At 41.4% G+C, this 19,642-nt stretch overlaps 2 protein-coding genes across 2 annotated transcripts; one reads left to right on the top strand and one right to left on the bottom strand.

Annotated features, from left to right (window-relative positions):
- The first annotated feature begins 3,350 nt into the window (after nucleotides 1–3,350).
- Nucleotides 3,351–10,759, top strand: psma1 (proteasome 20S subunit alpha 1). The gene is made up of 10 exons (XM_083762380.1): nucleotides 3,351–3,449; nucleotides 4,988–5,032; nucleotides 5,146–5,247; nucleotides 6,017–6,120; nucleotides 6,331–6,419; nucleotides 6,946–7,016; nucleotides 7,583–7,712; nucleotides 8,799–8,878; nucleotides 10,012–10,116; nucleotides 10,460–10,759. Exons 1-10 carry the CDS (start codon nucleotides 3,447–3,449, stop codon nucleotides 10,526–10,528), a joined length of 798 nt encoding a protein of 265 aa, XP_083618506.1. The 5' UTR covers nucleotides 3,351–3,446; the 3' UTR covers nucleotides 10,529–10,759.
- A 2,021-nt stretch (nucleotides 10,760–12,780) lies between these two features.
- On the bottom strand, nucleotides 12,781–18,836 carry ric3b (RIC3 acetylcholine receptor chaperone b). Its single transcript, XM_083763215.1, has 6 exons — nucleotides 18,684–18,836; nucleotides 17,166–17,383; nucleotides 16,127–16,205; nucleotides 15,792–15,885; nucleotides 14,265–14,395; nucleotides 12,781–13,404 (listed from the first exon to the last, which is right to left on the bottom strand). Exons 1-6 carry the CDS (start codon nucleotides 18,805–18,807, stop codon nucleotides 12,821–12,823), a joined length of 1,230 nt encoding a protein of 409 aa, XP_083619341.1. The 5' UTR covers nucleotides 18,808–18,836; the 3' UTR covers nucleotides 12,781–12,820.
- Nucleotides 18,837–19,642: the final 806 nt, after the last annotated feature.

Raw genomic sequence — 19,642 nt, 5'->3', positions numbered from 1 at the left:
CCGCATAGGGCAGGACTTAGCTGGGAAGAAGAGAAGCTCATAAGTCATAAGGAGATTAGTTAAATATTTCCATAGTGGATTTTGGGATATAATTTATTTTATCATTTCAATTTTATGTTAATTTTTATTGGTTCCATTAAATCACTTTATTGAGCAGAATTTGACAAAGGTCCCTTTCGCAGCAATGCACTATACCCTGCATGCAATGTCTGATAACATTTTCAGAAATTCTCCAATGATGCCTGTTCTTTCTTGAAAGGTGGCCTACATTTTAATTAGGCTAGTTAGAAAGGTTATTCAAGTTCAATTCATATACAGTAGGTAACCTTTCCAATTGCCCACTGCTATTATACCCAGAAAATGTGTGAATCATCAACTTTTCAATGTCTTCCAACAAATTGAACAAATTAATTCATTTGAATCACTTCAATCCTTGGGTCTCCTCTACTCTAAAAGCTCACAACACGTTGCAGTAGATCGGCTATTTTCAGCAAGCGTAAAATCAGCCATTATGACGGCATCAAAGCCCGCCAAAATATTTTTTTTAAATCAACTGTAGATTTAGTCGACTACAAACGTATGATATTTTAGTCTACTAAAACTAGACTAAAACATAATTTTAGGTGACTAAGATATGACTAAAACTAAAGGAAGTTTCATTCCAAAGACTATGTTCAATAGTCTCCCTGTCTTTCCAGCTCTATATAGAAAACGAAAAATACATTTTCAGGTCGGGATACCAATCTCATCCAGTCATGAGAGCTAACTCGTATACAGTATAGCAGGATAAACAAGTAGAAGCAGAAGTTATGAAATACACCTGTAAAAGAGCAGGAAACTTGGGAAAAATGGAATGTGTGTGTGTGTGTGTGTGTGCGCGTGCGTGCGCGTGAAATCAGTTTTTGTTTTGTTATTTCAAGTTCAATGATAATGTGTTTATAACTGCATCGAACAAGTTTGTTTGTGTTTACAATTAACACCAAAGCACACCCATTACTGACTTTCAATTAGCTGCTGCCATCTAGTGCCCATGCGGTGGTGTGTGTGTGTGTGTGTGTGTGTGTGTGTGTGTGTGTGTGTGTGTGTGTGTGTGTGTGTGTGTGTGCCACTGTGCGTTCCCGTGTGTGTGTGTGTGTGTGTGTGTGTGTGTGTGTGTGTGTGTGTGTGTGTGTGTGTGTGTGTGTGTGTGTGTGTGTGTCAGCTGTCCTCATTTCTGCAGGCATAAGGCTCTCTTTGCTTTGTAGAAAAATAGATGTAAGAGCATATGGAAACTGGAAACCTTATATTATGTAGGCAATTTTTTACAGTTATAATTTAAGCTCTTAATAGCTTCATTGGTTACAAATACATATTTATAAAACCACAATCAGACACATTTACCACTTTTAAAATGTTTCTAATAGCAGCTATATAGCTAGCTATATATTGATTGATTCAATCATTCAATATTTGATTGATTGATTGGTTGATTGATTGAAATTTGTATTCACAGTTTGTAGATTAGAATAGGTACATTTCAACGAAACTTAAAGTAGCCTACAGGTCAATACATTGATTGATTGATTGAAATATTTATTAACAGTTTGCAGAATTACAGTACATTTCAAGCACAAACTCAATACAAAGACTGTTAACTGTGAGTGGACGACCCAATTAAGCATTACACTTGTTTACAACAGGGTCCACCATGTTCAATTCATCAAAACATTTAGAGACGTACAAATAGACACTTCTATATAGTTAAAGAACAGAACAGGAATTCATCATAAAGGACGCAAAAAGGGAAAATAAACATATACAGTGAGGGGAAAGGGGGGGGGGGGGGGGAGGATTCAGATTTTACGGGGGCCAGTTTCAAATTGCAGCTGTCCGTAGGTGCCCTTTGAGAGCGGTTTTGAAGGAGTCAAGGGATTCACATGTCTTAATGACTGTTGGTAGGGCGTTCCACATTTTGGTGGCATCTATTTGTGCAGAGCTGCATTCTGGGACCTTACCATTAGCTTTAGAAACGGGTAGATTCATTGGACAGAGTGTGTCTAGTGTGCGATTTGAAAGAAATTGAAAATGAAATTCATTTTTTTTACTGCCCTTTATATGAAGAATTAAGACATGTATTATTTTGTAAAATGACAACCATCTGTGCTAACTTTTTCTGGTTAGAGGACTATGAAAAACTTGAATTTTGTTTTAGGAAAGGTATTTTTGCTTTAGCAGACATTTTATGCAAATCGTGGGAAATAAGGCAGAATGTTTTGTTTGTGTAAAAATGTTTCTTGTACACAATGCAATATTGTAGCAATGATATGGTGTGTCTTGTAAGTCCATGTGGGCTGGGCGCCTTTGGTGCATGACACAAAAATAAATAATCTATCTATCTATCTATCATAGGAGCGAAAATAATTTAGTCCCTTGTTTGTGCCGAATCTGGGTTGTACATGGTTTGTTGCACTCCCTCTGGTGTTGTGGGTGTGGACTTCGTTTACATTAAGGAAGGATTTAGACAGGTACATGGGTATCTTGGTGGTGTATCGAATCTTGTGGACCAGACCCATTGCAAGATGCTGTACTCTGTCGTCGACCCTAAGCCATCCCAGCCTGTCAAAGTGGGCAGGGGTGAGGTGGGTTCGGGGGGTGAGGCCAAGTAGGAGCCTGACCAGTTTGTTTTGGGAGGTCTGGAGCCTTGTTTTAAGGGCCTTTGAGGTGCTGTGGTACCAAGAGGTGCATGCATAGACAAAGAAACCTTGTACGAGGGCTCCTGTTAAGGTCTTCAAGGTGTTTTTGTTGACCAGTGAGGAGATTCTGTAAAGGAATCTTGTTCTTTGATTGACTTTTTTTATTACATTAGTGGCCATTTTATCACCGGAAAGATTGGCCTCCAGGATGGAACCTAGGTAACTATTTTCATCTTTTCGTGTGATAATATTGTCACCCACTCTAGAAGCCATCTGCCTTGCTGAGATTACTATTTGATCCGAAGAGAATGGATTAAGTTTTTACAAAATCTGCTACGAGGATAACAACCAGAAAAAGCACTTTACATATCACTCAGGGTCCTCCTATACATACCAGTGGTCCGGGGGCCGTCCACCAGTGGTCCTTGGGGTGGTGGTCGGTAACCAAATGGGTCTATACTGATCTTTAACTTTTGAGAGCGTAAAAAGAAACCAAATGGACCCGTCCATTTGGTTTCTTTTTACGCTCTCAAGAGTTAGATTATTGTTAAACATCTGCATTACTTAATTTACAAGAAGTCTACACAATTAGAGAATGCTGAAGAATTGTTATTTTGATGATCAATAAGCTGTTTGACATCGATTGGAGATCTGCTGCTCTTCCAATCCTGGCTGTGACGCAGGAGAACTCAGGAAAATAAATCAAACCGGAGTCACAGCTCAGAGCCTCGGGTTGCTTCAGAAGCTCTTGTTGGTTTTAGAAACAAACTAAACATGGTAAGATTGAATGTAACATTTGACACAATTTTCCTTCTCTTTGTCTTATATGATATTACCGGAAACGGCTTCTCGGTCTCATGATGAGTCGCATCATCATGTAACGTTTCAATAATGTTTATTATAAAGCATAAGGAGCTCACACTAAAGCTAACGAGTTAGCCATGAACATGTTCACTGCACTGTGAGTAAGCAAAACACCGCAGCATCCATTCATTCTGCGCTCAGTGAGGCTGCAGAAATAATTTAAATTTCTTTTTTTTTAATTGAACCGTTGCAACATTAAACAAATACAAATATATGTCTGTATAATAATGAAGGTCGTCGTTTTTATTGTTGATAATCTTGCACGTTGGCATTTCATCTAGCTAACGAAAGCTAACATGCTAAATTAGCTCAACTATTTGCCCTTTTCATTATTGTTTCGCTACCGCTTTTTACAATAATTTGCCCAGCAGCTAGCCTGCCTACAATAGAAGAGTATCTAATGTTAGCGTTTGAAATGAGAATAGGGCTAGGGTTACTTTATATGATGATTTCCCGTTTGTTTGTTTTTTTTGTATATTGTTGTCTAAAATGTAAACTGTCGTAGATGTCTAGGCTAATAGAAGTGTATGATGAATTGAAAATGGTGGACCCTGTTGTAAACAAGTGTAACAGTTTTTGTATTAACTTGTGCTTTCGTTTGAAATGTGCCCATTCTGCATACTGTGAAATATATATACCATGTGTATATATATATTTAATCAATCAATCCCCATTACCCCTTACATGATTTGGGGGGGGGGGGGGGGGGGGGGGGGGGGGGGGGCAGATGACAGTGAAGTGACATTTCAATTTAAGGACTTAAGACCATTTTCTTAATGCAAATAAAGATCATTATTGCATCAGAGGTAATCAACAAACTATACTATAAGGTGTCTTATAATATTAGAATGGTTAAAGTCCTACTATTTGTTGCATACATTGCTGTATGCAAAATTTGGTCTCCGCATTTGACCCATCTCTTGGAGCGGTGAGCCGAAGCCGTGCTGCACTCGGGAATCAGGCATTGGGTCCCATTTTTACAAAGAGACAAAATTTGAAAGTCAAACAAAATGTACAACTCCTACCCAAGTGCTTATCAGTGTGTGTGTTGGGGGGGGGGGGGGGGGGGGTGGGTCCCATGATTATTCTGGGGGTTCGCACTCGCAGCCTGAAAAGGTTGAGAGCCACTGCATTACCATGTTGAATGATGACACGGATTCCTGGTGCCATGGAGAAGTTGCAAACAAAGCTTGCACCTGCTTTGCTGTCCCAGCTGGCTTCCTTATTTATTTATTTGGTAATCTAATGCCTTAGTGTAGAAAAGCCCATGTCACAGAATGGCTTTAATCTCTTGTTGAGCTCAGCCGTGTTTGGTTGAGTTTGTGGAATATTAACAGAAATGCAAGACAATTACGTGAGCTCAGTAAAACGTGTTACATTTTAATATGCTAGAAATTGCCTTTAATGTCTTATTCAAAACATGATCCATTTTACAATCTCTCTCTCTCTAGTTCCGCAACCAGTACGACAATGACGTCACAGTGTGGAGCCCGCAGGTGAGTTCCTAGCCCTCATAGGCTTTCAAAAATCGAATGGAACAATGTATTGTAATTCAATTCTATCCCACAGAATGTTGTTGCATTAACATAGGCATTTGCTTCTGATCCAGGGTCGTATCCACCAGATTGAGTATGCGATGGAGGCAGTGAAGCAGGGCTCAGCTACTGTAGGACTCAAAAACAAAACCCACGCAGTCTTGGTGGCACTTAAGGTAATATAACATCTTCACTTTTAATTGTACTCTTTTCACTAGGACGTTATTTCAAGTCAACTTCTAGTATGGCATACTTTTAGGTTTTTCACTGGCTGTCACTTTTATCATTTGTTTTATCTTTTTTGTATCTACAAATTGACACAATGTATTTTATAATCGACAATTGATTAGTCCTGTTTTATACTTAGAACAGTATCACACACAACTACTGATAATATCACATGACAACGTGCAGTCTGAGCTTGTAGATCTGGAAAATGTGCTGTATGATATCAAAGTCTGTATATTAATTATAATACAGCCAGATATGTATGCTATACAGTTGTCTATGAAGCTTATGTTTTGCGAATATAAATTAGTTGACAATCCAACTCCCTGTGGACTGCGTTTGGAAGCATCTAGAATCTAGATGGGTAGTTAATAAGTATTGTGGTCTACTCTAAATGTTCTGTTACTCCTTTTTCTTTTAGTTTCTGTTACCTTGTAGATGGTTGTATTGTTAAGTAACTTGAACAATCGCATGAAGAAATATTGTGATAATATTGTGTATCGTGATACTGCTTGAAAAAATATTGTGACATATTTTTCCATAACCCCCACCCCTATAAGGGAAATTACTTTTCTTCACCTACAGTCTCCAATTGTTGCAAGAGTGGAGCTACCAAAGGGTCCACTGTATTGGATTGAACATTTAAATAGATGCGATTATTATTTGGCCTGCTGAGGTTTATCAGTGTCTTACTTAATGTGTTTGTTGTCTCTACAGAGAGCTCAGTCTGAACTGGCTGCCCACCAGAAGAAGATCCTCCATGTTGATAACCATATCGGTATCTCCATTGCGGGACTGACTGCTGACGCCAGATTGCTCTGGTAGGGATCACACACACACACATCAAGTCAAGCTGTGAATACATACCTGATGATACCTGCTGAAGGGTTGTTTAGACCGAAACGTTGTTAGCTGCAAGTGAAGACAGTGTGGCATTTCCCTTCCTTTTATTCTTCCTTCAAGCTGTGAAATGTGAATAAATAGAATGTTTTGTAATCTAACCAGCATTTTCCAATTAATTTCTCCTGCAGTAACTTCATGCGCCAGGAGTGTTTGGACTCCCACTTTGTATTCGATAAGCCCCTCCCAACATCACGCCTCGTCACTCTGATCGGAAGCAGTATCCTTTCAATTGCTGTTGTTTCATCCATAGAGTAAAGTTCTCAGTCGCCACGACTGATTTCTGTCATTTGAATTACATAGAAGACATGCCGATTTCATTTGCTGCATGTCATGAATTAAATGATAAATTAATTAATGCTTTGTTGTTGTTAAGGAGTAAGGGAAGCAACAAGCTGCCGGAGAAATGAGGCAATCGTTGCGTTTTACTTTTATGGTTTAATGTTCAAAGTTTGTCAGAAATTGGCACAAAAACTAATCGTATAACTGTAAATGAAAAGCTTCAAATACTTCAACTTACATACTGAAAATGACCAACAGGAACTAATAAAGGAGTCAAACAACTTGAATTAATACAGGTGCGAAAGAGGTTAACTATCCAGTGACTGGTTGTACTGTCCACCTCTCTGGTATAAGAGTAATGTATTGGTTATATCTTAAATTTAGCAACTATTATGCACAGTCGGCATAGCTTTTGACGTACTGTATAAGGTAAAAATGCATGTTCTCCTTAAACACGTGTTTAGAAACCCAAATCCCAACGCAGAGATATGGAAGAAGGCCTTATGGCGTGGGACTCCTCATTGCTGGATATGATGTAAGTTTGCTTTGTCATGATTATGAGTTTTATATTTTATTGAATGGCATTATGGCAAGAATGCTCTGTGCAGCAACAATCCTCCAGGGTGCTGATGAAAGTAGGAATCGATAGTTAAATCATTAATCCGAAAGGTTCACGGCACACAAGGAGGCTTCCATTTTATTTAATGTTTTTGAGATATTGGCCAACATTTCAATAACGGTGCATCTCTAGTTTTGGACTAAAGAGGCATTGCTTTTTTCATAAATGGGTTTTTTAAGCCTTTTTTCAGAATGGACAAAATTATTATATATTTTTTAAATACAGAATGAGACATCGGCCATAACAGCAATTAATTATATCGGATATTGATATCAGCCAAATTGTCTCATCGGTACATCCCTACAAACGACATGTCCATGGTTCATCAGTGTTAAAACAATTCTAAACGATTTGAGAGGCTATGGTTCTGCAAGAATAGGTATTTGCTAATGGAAGGTCATGGAGCATAAACCTGCATGTGCACCAGACTTGTTTTTTGTTTTTTATCCATCACACATAATCTATGTATTGTTTTCCATTAGGATATGGGACCTCATATCTTCCAGACATGCCCCTCAGCAAACTACTTTGACTGCAAAGCCATGTCCATTGGAGCACGCTCGCAGTCTGCACGCACCTACCTAGAGAGAAGCATGGACAAGTTCATGGACTGTAAGAGCATGCACTAGTATTTAACTTAGTGTATTCATTGAGCACTGCTGTGGACCGACTGTTATGATGGTTATAGAGGTGCAGAAAGTAAAGAACCACTCATTCACCTACATGAGTGCATTCAGACAGGCGTTCAGGCCCTGAATGGTAGACTGAGCAGGATTAATTTCACCCGTTGATATATTACAGCTGCTCATGGACACTCTACTGTTTGAATTGAGGCTTGTGCTTTTGAAAGAGACACACAAGAGTGAAACGTGTACCGGTAATTGATTTCATGCATAAGGCTAGACATTAGAACTGATCTGGAATGTCTTAAAACGAGAACAACCAGTACAGATCATTGGGAGGAACCAGGAGCCACTCGGCGGCATCCATAGAAAACGGATGGTAAAGAAGGTCTCTGAAATAGTTGAGGACAACACACACACCCTCCATACCCACTACGAACTAATATAATGCCCACAGGCCAGCGATAGTGTCAAAACTCACTAAAAGGGCCTCAGTTAGCTTTGTGCCCACCTCCATCAGGCTTTTGAATGCCCAAGCTGAACCCCCCCCCCCCTCTCGTCGGACTATCTAATGATCCCTCCTTCCCACCTGACGGACTATAGTGAACACATAGACGGGTTGCATACAGTATATCAGATTATTAGCACTACTTTGAATATATTATGCATTTAAAGCCCTAACCACACCAAAGGGTCAAGACGGTTTTAGCGTTGTCCCTGCGGTGTGATATGTCTTGTTGCACGTTGACCCTAGTGATCAACGCATGGAATTCAATGGCCCAAACCACACTAAAGGGTCGAGATGGTTTTTTGCGTTAACTCCTTGCAACCGTTTTGACCCAAGGAGTTGCATGGTGACCCTTTGGTGTGGTTGAGGCTTAGTTTTTTTTAATACCATTTTTATAGTCTGTTTATATACAGTAGTATTGTGTGTCACACTTTGACCTTATGTGGGTAGTGTTTTGCCCGAAAGGCAAACTATTCCTCGTTGTCTTTTAACCACTGCAAAAGAAGTTTCTGAATGGAAAAATAAAGTTCTTTGAAGTTGAAGTACAGACCTGTCGATGTTTTCCAGGTAATCTCAATGAGCTGGTGCAGCATGGCCTCCGTGCTCTCAGAGAAACGCTGCCCGCAGAGCAGGATCTGACCATCAAGGTACCACTTATACACACATCTATACAGTAGAGCAGGATCTGACCATCAAGGTACCACTTATACACACATCTACACAATAGAGCAGGATCTGACCATCAAGGTACCACTTATACACACATCTATACAGTAGAACAGGATCTGACCATCAAGGTACCACTTATACACACATCTACACAATAGAGCAGGATCTGACCATCAAGGTACCATTACACACATCTACACAGCAGGATCTGACCATCAAGGTACCATTACACACATCTACACAGTAGAGCAGGATCTGACCATCAAGGTACCATTACACACATCTACACAGTAGAGCAGGATCTGACCATCAAGGTACCATTACACACATCTACACAGTAGGCAGGATCTGACCATCAAGGTACCATTACACACATCTACACAGAGCAGGATCTGACCATCAAGGTACCACTTATACACACATCTATACAGTAGAGCAGGATCTGACCATCAAGGTACCACTTATACACACATCTACACAATAGAGCAGGATCTGACCATCAAGGTACCATTACACACATCTACACAGAGCAGGATCTGACCATCAAGGTACCATTACACACATCTACACAGTAGAGCAGGATCTGACCATCAAGGTACCATTACACACATCTACACAGAGCAGGATCTGACCATCAAGGTACCATTACACACATCTACATAGTAGAGCAGGATCTGACCATCAAGGTAACATTACACACATCTACACAGAGCAGGATCTGACCATCAAGGTACCATTACACACATCTACACAGTAGGCAGGTTCTGACCACCAAGGTAACATTACACAGTAAAATCAGTCAACCGGTCATCCTGGTTTGGGCCCACTCACATGTATGTATGATACAGTATGTTTGTACAGTATATGTATGCATTACTGTGTGCATAATAATGAAGTCTATGATGTCAATATTTAATGTTAAGTAAATTAAATATGAATAGTTGTAAATATTATAGGGTAAACTGACATTAATAAGCTTTGAGCTTCAGCCTATGCCTTTTTGATCAACCAAAAGAGTAAATCGTGGATAAAATGTTAAACGTAATGACTTGCTATAGTGATGATGATGGAAATAAACGAAATGGTGTTGGTATATTTTGTTTTGTTTCAGAACGTGTCCATTGGCATTGTGGGTAAGGACATGGAGTTTGTCATCTATGATGACGAGGCCGTGGCTCCCTACTTGGAGGGACTGGAGGAGAGGCCTCAGAGAAAGGTACAGTAATAACTAGAAATGCATATATATATATATATATATATATATATAGCTCAAATTGGTTAGGTCATCCACATATGTCCGCTTTTATTGGCAGAGCGACGCCCACCAACACACGGACCCAATCCAATCGGTCGAGGGGCCACCCACATACGCAAATGCATTAAATTTTTAGGGTCCTTGACATGAAATAATTTGAGAACCACTGACACAGAAACAGTCATGATTTGGAAGACATTCGTAGAATCTGGTCTAATGACTATCAAGAATCTCAAACTAGTGATCACAAAATGGTCTCCAATGTTCTACTCATAATCAACTACTGTTCTTCTTTGTGTTGAAGGTCGCCCAGCCAGCAGACGAGCCTGCAGCGGCAGAACCCGCCCCCGGCGACGAGCCAATGGAACAGTGAGACAGACCTGTCACTCAATGATAGAGCCAGTCAGTTTCCCCCCTTAGAGTGGCTGGAAACCAATATACACCAATATACACGTCAAATACACGACAACAGACCAAGCGAAAAGCAAGCTGTAGCGTGCCACTTGTTGAATTGTTTCTCGTTATGCTCTCGGCTAACATCAGGTGATGTTGCTTTTGTATGGGTATACTATTTCCATTTTACAAATAAACTCTTTTTTCTGAACTGCAGTGTCATTGTCCATACATGATGAAAGCAACGGATGAAACTTGTATGTTGAAACGGGACATATTGTATTTATTAAATCATTCACAGTATTTTCTCTCAAACACTGATATGCAAAGATGGGTGCATTTATAAAAGTGACCCTTAATACTTAAAACCGCAGTTTATATAATTATAAAGTTATAGATTATAGAAGACAAACTGAAAACATCACTGATAATGGGGGAAAAGCTCACATATTCTGCATAATTAAACATTTGTAACCCATTCAGGACGGGAACCCTTTTTGTTATATTTTGTCTGTCTTCATACTTTAGCTATTGAAAAATGGCAGATCTACAAGCTCATAGATCATACATTTTTCACAAATCGTGAAAATGTGTGCAAATCTTTGAATATATATGCTGTCCCGTTGAACGCTTTTCACTCAAATCTTTGCTTCTGAGGGGGGGCCCTGGAAAAACTTTTTTTTTTGTGAACCATTGACAACCTTTTACATAGTAAATTGTAGACAGTTTTCTTTATTTCCGCTTAAAATAAAACTATTCATCTATAAAGTGATATGGCCAAGTTGCCAACCATATTACCCAGTCACTATCAGCAAGCCGCCTATTGAATCCCACCTCCAAGTTAAAATCTATAAATGTACAGCAGGCAGTGTTGATTTTGTCGACTAATACTATGACAAAAAATGTTCGGCTACGTTTTTTCACTGAGGGAAAACTCAACAAATAAAAATGTTGCATGCTGAAAATAGCCGATCTACAAGCTCACAACGAGCTTGTAGATCGGCTATTTTCAGCGCGTGTACAATCAGTCATTACGACGGCATCAATGCCCACCAAAATACATTTTAATCGACTAAAACAACTAGATTTAGTTGACTAAAATCTTATATTTAGTCGACTAAAACTACACATTCCAGGTGACTAAAATCTGACTAAAACTAAATGAAAGCTATTGAAGAGACTGACTAAAACTAAAATCAACACTGACTGCAGGTCTATACATTTATATTGAAAGTTCATGTGTTGCCGAGAACAATCCAACAAGCCCCATGTGTAAAACTACTTGGAAAAAGGATTCAGTATCAACCAGCTTGCTGAGAGGAAAATATATATAATTTGATCCAATCCCTCGTGTCCCTTTTTGTTGATCAATAAATTAAGTCAATAAATAAATAGCTACAATACAGTTTTCATTTCTACTATACAGCTGAGCTTCATCTGTAGAAATACCTGATCTCTGAAGATTAGCACACTGATGCACACAAGGAAATCTGTGTTCATAAAATTGGCCATTCAAGTAATATGCAGGTCTGGCCCCTCTCAATGCATATTGCCCCAGGCAGATTAAGTCTGGCCTCTCTCAATGCATATTGCCCCAGGCAGATTGAGTCTGGCCCCTCTCAATGCATATTGCCCAAGGCAGATTAAGTCTGGCCCCTCTCAATGCATATTGCCCCAGACAGATTAAGTCTGGCCCCTCTCAATGCATATTGCCCAAGGCAGATTAAGTCTGGCCCCTCTTAATGCATATTGCCCCAGGCAGATTAAGTCTGGCCCCTCTCAATGCATATTGCCCCAGGCAGATTAAGTCTGGCCCCTCTCAATTGTGGGAGGACTTCACGGCCGAAGTGGTGACGAGCCAACCAGATTCGTCTGGAACCAGGCTATAACCAACCAGGGCCCAGTATGTAAATATGGGGCAGGACAATGAAGTAGTGGACTGAGGCCACCAACCCCAGAATTTGGAATATTGGGGGTTTTGATTGTTTAGTGTCAAGTTAGAGATCATTATTAGTATGATCCAATTTGATTGTGTGATCTTTCTACAAAGGAGGCTCTGTGTTTTCCAAAAAGCCTTTGTGCCAAGATCATTTGTTTGCTGCTGTCTTCTGCTAATTTTGTCACATCTTTAGCCCATGTATAGCAAAATAAGATGGTTGTGACGCTTCCTTGGCTACAGAACATGTGTTCCCATATTCAATGGCCGCTGCCATCCTTCATGCTACGAGCCTTCGTGAGGAATAGTCATTTAACAATTTCAAAATCAAGATGGTCAGTGACAGTCGCGCTTCTTGTTCCTCCTCCTGTTCCTGCGTCGGACCACCTGGGTACAGGAACTCGTGGCGTCTCCGTCTGCCGTTTGGAGTTGGCTTGAGTTGAGGTCCTCCATCTTCTCCTGCTCCATCGCGGAGGTCATCTTCAGGGTCAGCTCCAGCTCTTCCAAAACCCCCACCAGGTCCTCCTTGGGGACACCCAGATCGATGTCACCCTCAACCCCACCCTCCTCCTGACCCACCACCGCCACCGGTTCATACGGCTCCTCCTCGTTCCTGCAGCCCGGACCACCCTCAGGCCCTGTATCCTCTTCCTCACCTTCTGTCACATTTTCATCGCCTGCTGTAGTGAGAGGAGCTTCTCTCAAATCTTTGAGCAAATCCTCTGATTTCTCAGCTTCTTCTGAGTCTGGGTGGTCCTCAGGGTGGTTCTCCCTCAAGTCCTCCTCAGCCCCGTCGTCTGCTCCATCGCCCAGCGTCCTCTCAGCATGTGACTGTGTCTGTGGGTTATTGGGCTGCTCATGGTGATGAGGACAGTGGGAGTGTTCCCAGTGTTGATGTGGCTCTGCCTCTTCGGGAAAATCTGAAACACAGTTTGACAATGCACACTGTTCAAAGGGAAAATACTACATGATGGCAATACAGCATGGGGAGTCAGTCACTTCACTCACACACACACAGTACAGTTTATAGCAGTGGATCCTAATCTTTTTTTTAGCTACGTGCAACCTGGCTATACTGGACCAGCGTGATCTAGTATGAGAGTGACAACACTAGCGTTGACTCCCATTGTAATAATGGAATGCCGAAGTGCTCATTCTGTCTCAATGGGAAGTTACTATGTTTGGATCTATAGCCAATAGCACCACACTTTGCGGCAAGATCAAAGCGTGTCACGACTCTTCTTCTTCTACAGCTCTGGTGAGGACCTAGTGGACACTTTTTCATGATTGGCTGCCTCTAAGCCAATGGGAGATTAAACCCATAGTGAGCTTGCTGCACCTGGCAGTTATGAGTCATTCTTCTTTCCTTGGAGCAGTTCCATACGCTGAATAGTGAAAATTGCTGATACAACCAATGGACTACCTCCAAACCAATTTGGGAATCCATTGGCAAAAAAGATCTGAATCTGTCTTTAGCCAGACAAAGATTCCCACCCCCCAATGGGGCCATTGATTTATAGTTTACAGAAATAAATGCTCTTTGTGTATCCAAGTCCAAGTGTATATTGGTAGATTTGGTAATGCATTTCGTAATGCTGAACAAAGATAACGTCATTTGATGTAGGCAGGAACTGAACACACTTACTGAATGATTTTTGACAGAACTTATTTCCACCCCATTGTATTCTTATTTTGCGAGTCAGTCCTTTCCAATTACGTACATGTCAGGTAAACACATTTTTCGTAGACAATATGTCATGTTTTCTGGCTGCGTGTTTACCTTCCCACTGTGGTTGGGCTTTGTTCTCTGGGGCCATTCCTTCCATCAGCCGGCCCTCCTGCATCACTCTAGTGATCTCTCTGAGCTGCATTAGAAGGCTCTCCTCCTGGTCAGAGGTTACTCCCTTCACCCTGGAGCACACACACAGGAGGAGACATACTGTATAGCTCTGCTGTTGGGAAGAAACCACCTCTCCAAAAAGAAATATTTTTTTCAGGAAATTAAAAATATACATTTTTCAAGAACGATATACTCCCAGGCTGTTCTCGGACCAAACAAAGATAGATGTGCAGTGATATCCCTGAGCGATATGAAAAAAGGTATGTGAATTCAAATACGCATGGGATGTGAAATGTCAGACCATCAATAGCACAATCTGTATCAGGGCTTCACAACATGATTATAATTTAATAAAATATCTATCCTACACTGACTGCTATGTGTGGCCACATTTGTGGGACCATAATGGTGTGGGGATCTATCACAAATGAGCTAGTGAAATTGTATTTGAATTGGGTTAAAGCAAAAGCAAGACAAAATGTAAGTATATTCAGATTCATTCAGATGCATATCTGTACTTGGACGAAAAAATTAAGTCTCGAGAAGATTATCTCTAATATGTGCCCTTGAGGAGAAACAACGCAATCACTACAGAACATTCCGGATATAATTTAGGAGATTGTTACTTATTTGTTATCAAATTAGCAAACACAGTTAAACAACATGGAGACATTGGACACTATCGCAGGCTCACACACCCACCTCTCAGGACTGAAATTTTGGGTGGACTGACTACCGCACACGCACGCACGTGCGTGCGCACACATACACACACACACACACGAAGGAGATTGATTGATTGACAGGCCGTGACGCTTCCGTCATTAAACGCACGGAAGTCGCCAGTTCTAGAGACTTGTGGGGACAGAGAGACAAACGAGCAGGGAGTCCACGTGAGACCCGATCGCGTTCGTATAAACGTTGTCTGTATGCTATACGGTGGAAGATAGCCACGGCCACCAACTCACCGGTGACAGGAGTGTACCCGGCCAGGAACCGTCATCTGCTCCGGTGAGAGTTTTGTTTGTCTGTTTGGGTCCAGCGAGGAGAACCATTTGTTTTCCGGTTCGAGGGACAGTGGATCTTCTCCGTTGGATTGGTTTACGTTCGGGGATCACCTTTACGTTTATTATTTCGTGTTGGAGCGTCAGGGAGACGCGTGAGTAATCAAGGAATGATACAAACAATAAGAGCGAGCGAGTGAGCGTGCGTGCGTGCGTTCGGACATTATACGACCAACATTTAACCTGTCACCACGAAGGCACGAACACTGTTGTAACTTAATTGTCATTGTTGATGTATTGCATATACAGTAGATAAACTATTTATCTGAACCTATTTCTGTGTTGGTGTCAGTGGTTTATAAGCATTCAGAGTATACATTTTTTAAACATATCAATTTTATCTTTAAAGGATGATCATTTTAGTAACTGTGATATAAATATCTGAGCGTTGCAACACACCCACCTCTCAGGACTGTGGTTGGCCTTGGACACGATGTTCTCCATCACCAACTCCGTCTCCTTCAGCTTCTCCTGCAGCTGGACCAACTCAAAGTCCGCTAGAGAGAAGGTCATGAAACTGGTGAGGGAGGCCTCTTCTGTTGACCAAACTCACTTTCATGATGGCCATGCTTTAAATAAATATTCAAATCTACAATTTGTACTATTACAACTACTAATAACAATATTACTACATAACTACTACTACCTACAATAATGATAATACATGATGATGCTCAAAGTGAACTCATTTTGTAATGGTGTGACAGATAGGACTGCAGTGAAATGAAAGATACTCACTGATCTTCCTCTTCATGTTCTCTGATCGGACAGATTGAAACTTGTTTTCTGTTGGCTTGGTGCTGCCCCTGGACGTTAGCTGAGAGAGATTAAGAAACCAAGATTTGTATCTAAATCTTTATCCCACGATTTTGCAACCCATTTTTTTCACCCAGTGTCAATGATCTATTATGTAATTCTGGGCGCTACACTTCCTCTGCCAACCTGGGAACCTAGGGGGGGGGGGGGGGGGGGACAGTGGACTGACCTCATGCTTCCTTCTATGCATGAGGAGTCCAAGCTGCTTCTTTTCACCTGATAGGGGGGAATTTCGCCGGCCGGACGTAGCATGTGGAAGGAACACGTTATTCCGACCAGTTCCTTTCCCCTTCATAAAAACATAAAACAAAAACAAGATTTAGTACGGGGCTGCCTCCCCTGACAATTCTAAGAATTCTTCGTCTCTGTGTGCGTGTGTGCCTGCCTGCGTGCGTGCATGCGTGCGTGCGAGTATTGTGCGTACTAGCAAAAATTCCGGTTATGTGATTTCCTTATTCCATTGTGCCAACCAGCCAACCACATAAGAATTTGAATGGAACTAAACTGCTTATTTGTTTATACTTAGTGATTTGTTTCCCCCCTAAAACATGATCATCGGGTATTGTGATTATACTAGGAGAAAAAGAAAAGTGTACAGAAAGTGTTAGGATGATGTCTTTATGTGGAGGTTTGCCTGGTGGGTGGTGATCCACCTGAACTGAAGCCACACCCACAGCTGTTGTTGGGAAAGGGGGAGGGGTTAGGGGAGGGCATGATATTGTGATGTCACTATATCACTATCATTTCGATTGGGCCTTTTGACCAGGGCCTCGATTGGGCCTTTTGAGAAACCAAAAATACACAGGGAAGACATATTTGAATATTCTAATTTCTAACTACACCTGGGGGTCTATTAGAGTAATGTTAACTCCATAGACATATACAAAACTCCATCTTTAAATGAAGATGTGCAATTGTGCATGTAGAACATTGAGGTACAGTATGGTGTGCATCATTTCACCTTGAACAGGATGTAGAGGATGTACACCAGGATCCCGAAGCCATAAATGGGTATGATCTGCCCGGCCAGATTGGACTTGCCAGCGCCGGTGCCGGCCCCCGTCCCAGCGCCCTTGGCTCTGGCTATGGCCTCCGGGTTGTGGGCCCTGGACCGGGACCCCACGGCTCTCTGGCCATCCGGGGCCTTCTTGGCCACGGGCGGGAAGCGCCCAGGACCTCCTACAGGAGGCAAAGCCATATGAGTAAGACAGAGTTATGACATTGAGGGGGCAGAAAACGGAGTGCTCGAGCGCTGTTCGTGCAGCCTGGAGAGTGACAAGCTGAAGTTTGAAATCCATCGTTTTCAATGAAGGCGGCGGAAAATCGGAAATATCAACTATTGTAGGCATGTATGCAACATGCCAACTGTTTTAAAGTATTGTATACAGTGACAAACAACTAAAGTCTCTGTAATGTTTATGTTGTAGCCTACTATTACTAAAACACGATAAAATAAAGGGATTTAAGATCATTAAAGATGGGCTGTTGCCTGAGTGCAGTGCATTCTGTCAACTTCTGTCTTAGGCTACTCTATGGCTCTGGGACAAGGGAGGGAGAGGGGATAGCAAGAAACAAAACTACATAAAATCAAATTAAGTTTTAGCTTAAAGAAATACGGAAAGCATATGTATCGCAAAATAAGTAAACTGGTGGAAAACAAAATACAAATAAAATGGAGTGCGAATTCATTAATTCAGCTGCAAAGAAGAAGCTGTGCGCACCGGTGCTGCATGTTGCGAGCGCCCTCATCTGGGAGGATACTGTTACTACAGTAGGCCGATAACGATTGACAAAATAAAATAAATTTAATAACAACATAGTATTAGTTATTATAAAGCAGTGGTATCAACCAGTGGTCCTTGAGGGGGTCCCACATGGTCCCCCCAGTTAAATGATGGAGAGTTGGGAACTGTTGAGAGTGTAAAATGAGACCAAATGGACCGGTCTTTTACGGGTCTCAAGAGTTAAAGTATTGGTATACTCATCTACATTACTTAACTTACGAGTCTACACAATTATAGAATGGAGAAGAATTGTTATTTTGATCAACATCTGCCTGTATTATTAGCCTATGTCTCCTAATGGTATCAACATCAACAGCATGGAATTGTGGACAAAACACAACAAAATATTCTTTCGTTTTGGCTGAAAGTCATTAAATGGTGGTCCGTGGCTCAAATGCAGAATAAATAATGGGGACCTTCATGAACAGGGTTGAAAACCACTGTTATAAAGTGTTAATGCCACCTCAGGACAGGTTACTGTAGCGGCTGTAGCCTATATCCCACAGGGTGGAGGGCACTGGAGGCCATGATGGAAATGCAATGATGATCAATCTTCATCTTATCTTTGAATAACGGTCAGAAACCTTTACCATCTGGCCGCTCAGCACCCCCCTCCGCGTTACAACAGCATTTTATTTTATTTTATTTCATCTTATCTTTGAATAACGGTCAGAATTAAGTAAACGTTACCTTACCATCTGGAGGACGGTCAGCATCCTTCTTCCCTCCTCGGGACAACAGCATTTTAGGAAGCAGCAAAGCGACGCAGAGCACAATGCATGTGGCGAGAGTCACCTTCTGAAATGTTGACATCGTCATTTTGACGTGTGAGATAGATAGATAGATAGATAGATAGATAGATAGATAGATAGGTTGCTCGGTTGATTACAGTAATCTTAGTTACGAATTGCAGTGTGAAAAAGATCGCCGATGCTTTCACACTGGGATGATGGTGCGTCTCTCATCCATTTGTTGTATATCGCTTACAGTGTTAATTGTTGCCAGGTTTTGTGACAGAAATAAGCGAACAGGTCTATGAAAACAAGGCCAAAAGAAGCCATGCACGTAGGCCTACTCCACAAAATTAGCAATTTAGATCTAACTAGAGCGGTGCCCTTTGGGCACTGGCCTACTTGGAACAATGCAAGCTGGAAATGCATGCATCCAGTTATTAGGCTATGTCTGTGTCCCTTTTATGCCCATATATGGAGTTCTTTATCAGGCATGCCCAAATGTGTAGTCGATGCGGAATGATGTTATCATTGTAATGTCAGAAACAGGCCAGCTCCATATATGGAGATCTATGGGTGATCAGGTGCGATCAATTGGCTAATTTGCGCCCTGCCCAAAGCCTGCAGCGGTGACCGTTGTGCAGCTGGCCAACCCTAACCCTTTTATGTCCATGTATGGAGTTCTTTGTCAGGCATGCCCAAATATGGAATCTATGCAGATGTCAGAGGCTTTTGTGCTGGTTCTGTACAACCGACTATCTGACGGACTCGACACCATGCACTGCACTCCCTGTGGGGGTGAAGTTGTTGGGGCGAAATAAATGGAGTTACGTGGATTACAGACGTACACACGTACGTACGTATAGATACAGAGACTTGGTGCATTTATAGATAGATAAAAATTGAACACACATTTCGTATGG

This window comes from Protomyctophum parallelum, assembly GCF_964188405.1.
Source record: "Protomyctophum parallelum genome assembly, chromosome: 4".
Classification (NCBI taxonomy): Eukaryota; Metazoa; Chordata; class Actinopteri; order Myctophiformes; family Myctophidae; genus Protomyctophum; species Protomyctophum parallelum.
Note: the sequence above shows the minus strand (reverse complement) of the source record. Positions and strands in the feature narration are given on the sequence as shown.

What these genes read in the sequence shown, in the direction of transcription:
- psma1 (XM_083762380.1), top strand. An exon ending in CAGTCTTGGTGGCACTTAAG is followed by an intron (nt 5,248 to 6,016) that starts GTAATATAACAT and finishes TTGTCTCTACAG; the next exon opens with AGAGCTCAGTCTGAACTGGC. An exon ending in GCTGACGCCAGATTGCTCTG is followed by an intron (nt 6,121 to 6,330) that starts GTAGGGATCACA and finishes TTTCTCCTGCAG; the next exon opens with TAACTTCATGCGCCAGGAGT.
- ric3b (XM_083763215.1), bottom strand. Translation starts at nt 18,807, where the DNA reads ATGACGATGTCAACATTTCAGAAGGTGACTCTCGCCACATGCATTGTG. An exon ending in GAACATGAAGAGGAAGATCA is followed by an intron (nt 15,886 to 16,126) that starts GTGAGTATCTTT and finishes CCTTCTCTCTAG; the next exon opens with CGGACTTTGAGTTGGTCCAG. An exon ending in AGCCCAACCACAGTGGGAAG is followed by an intron (nt 13,405 to 14,264) that starts GTAAACACGCAG and finishes ACTGTGTTTCAG; the next exon opens with ATTTTCCCGAAGAGGCAGAG.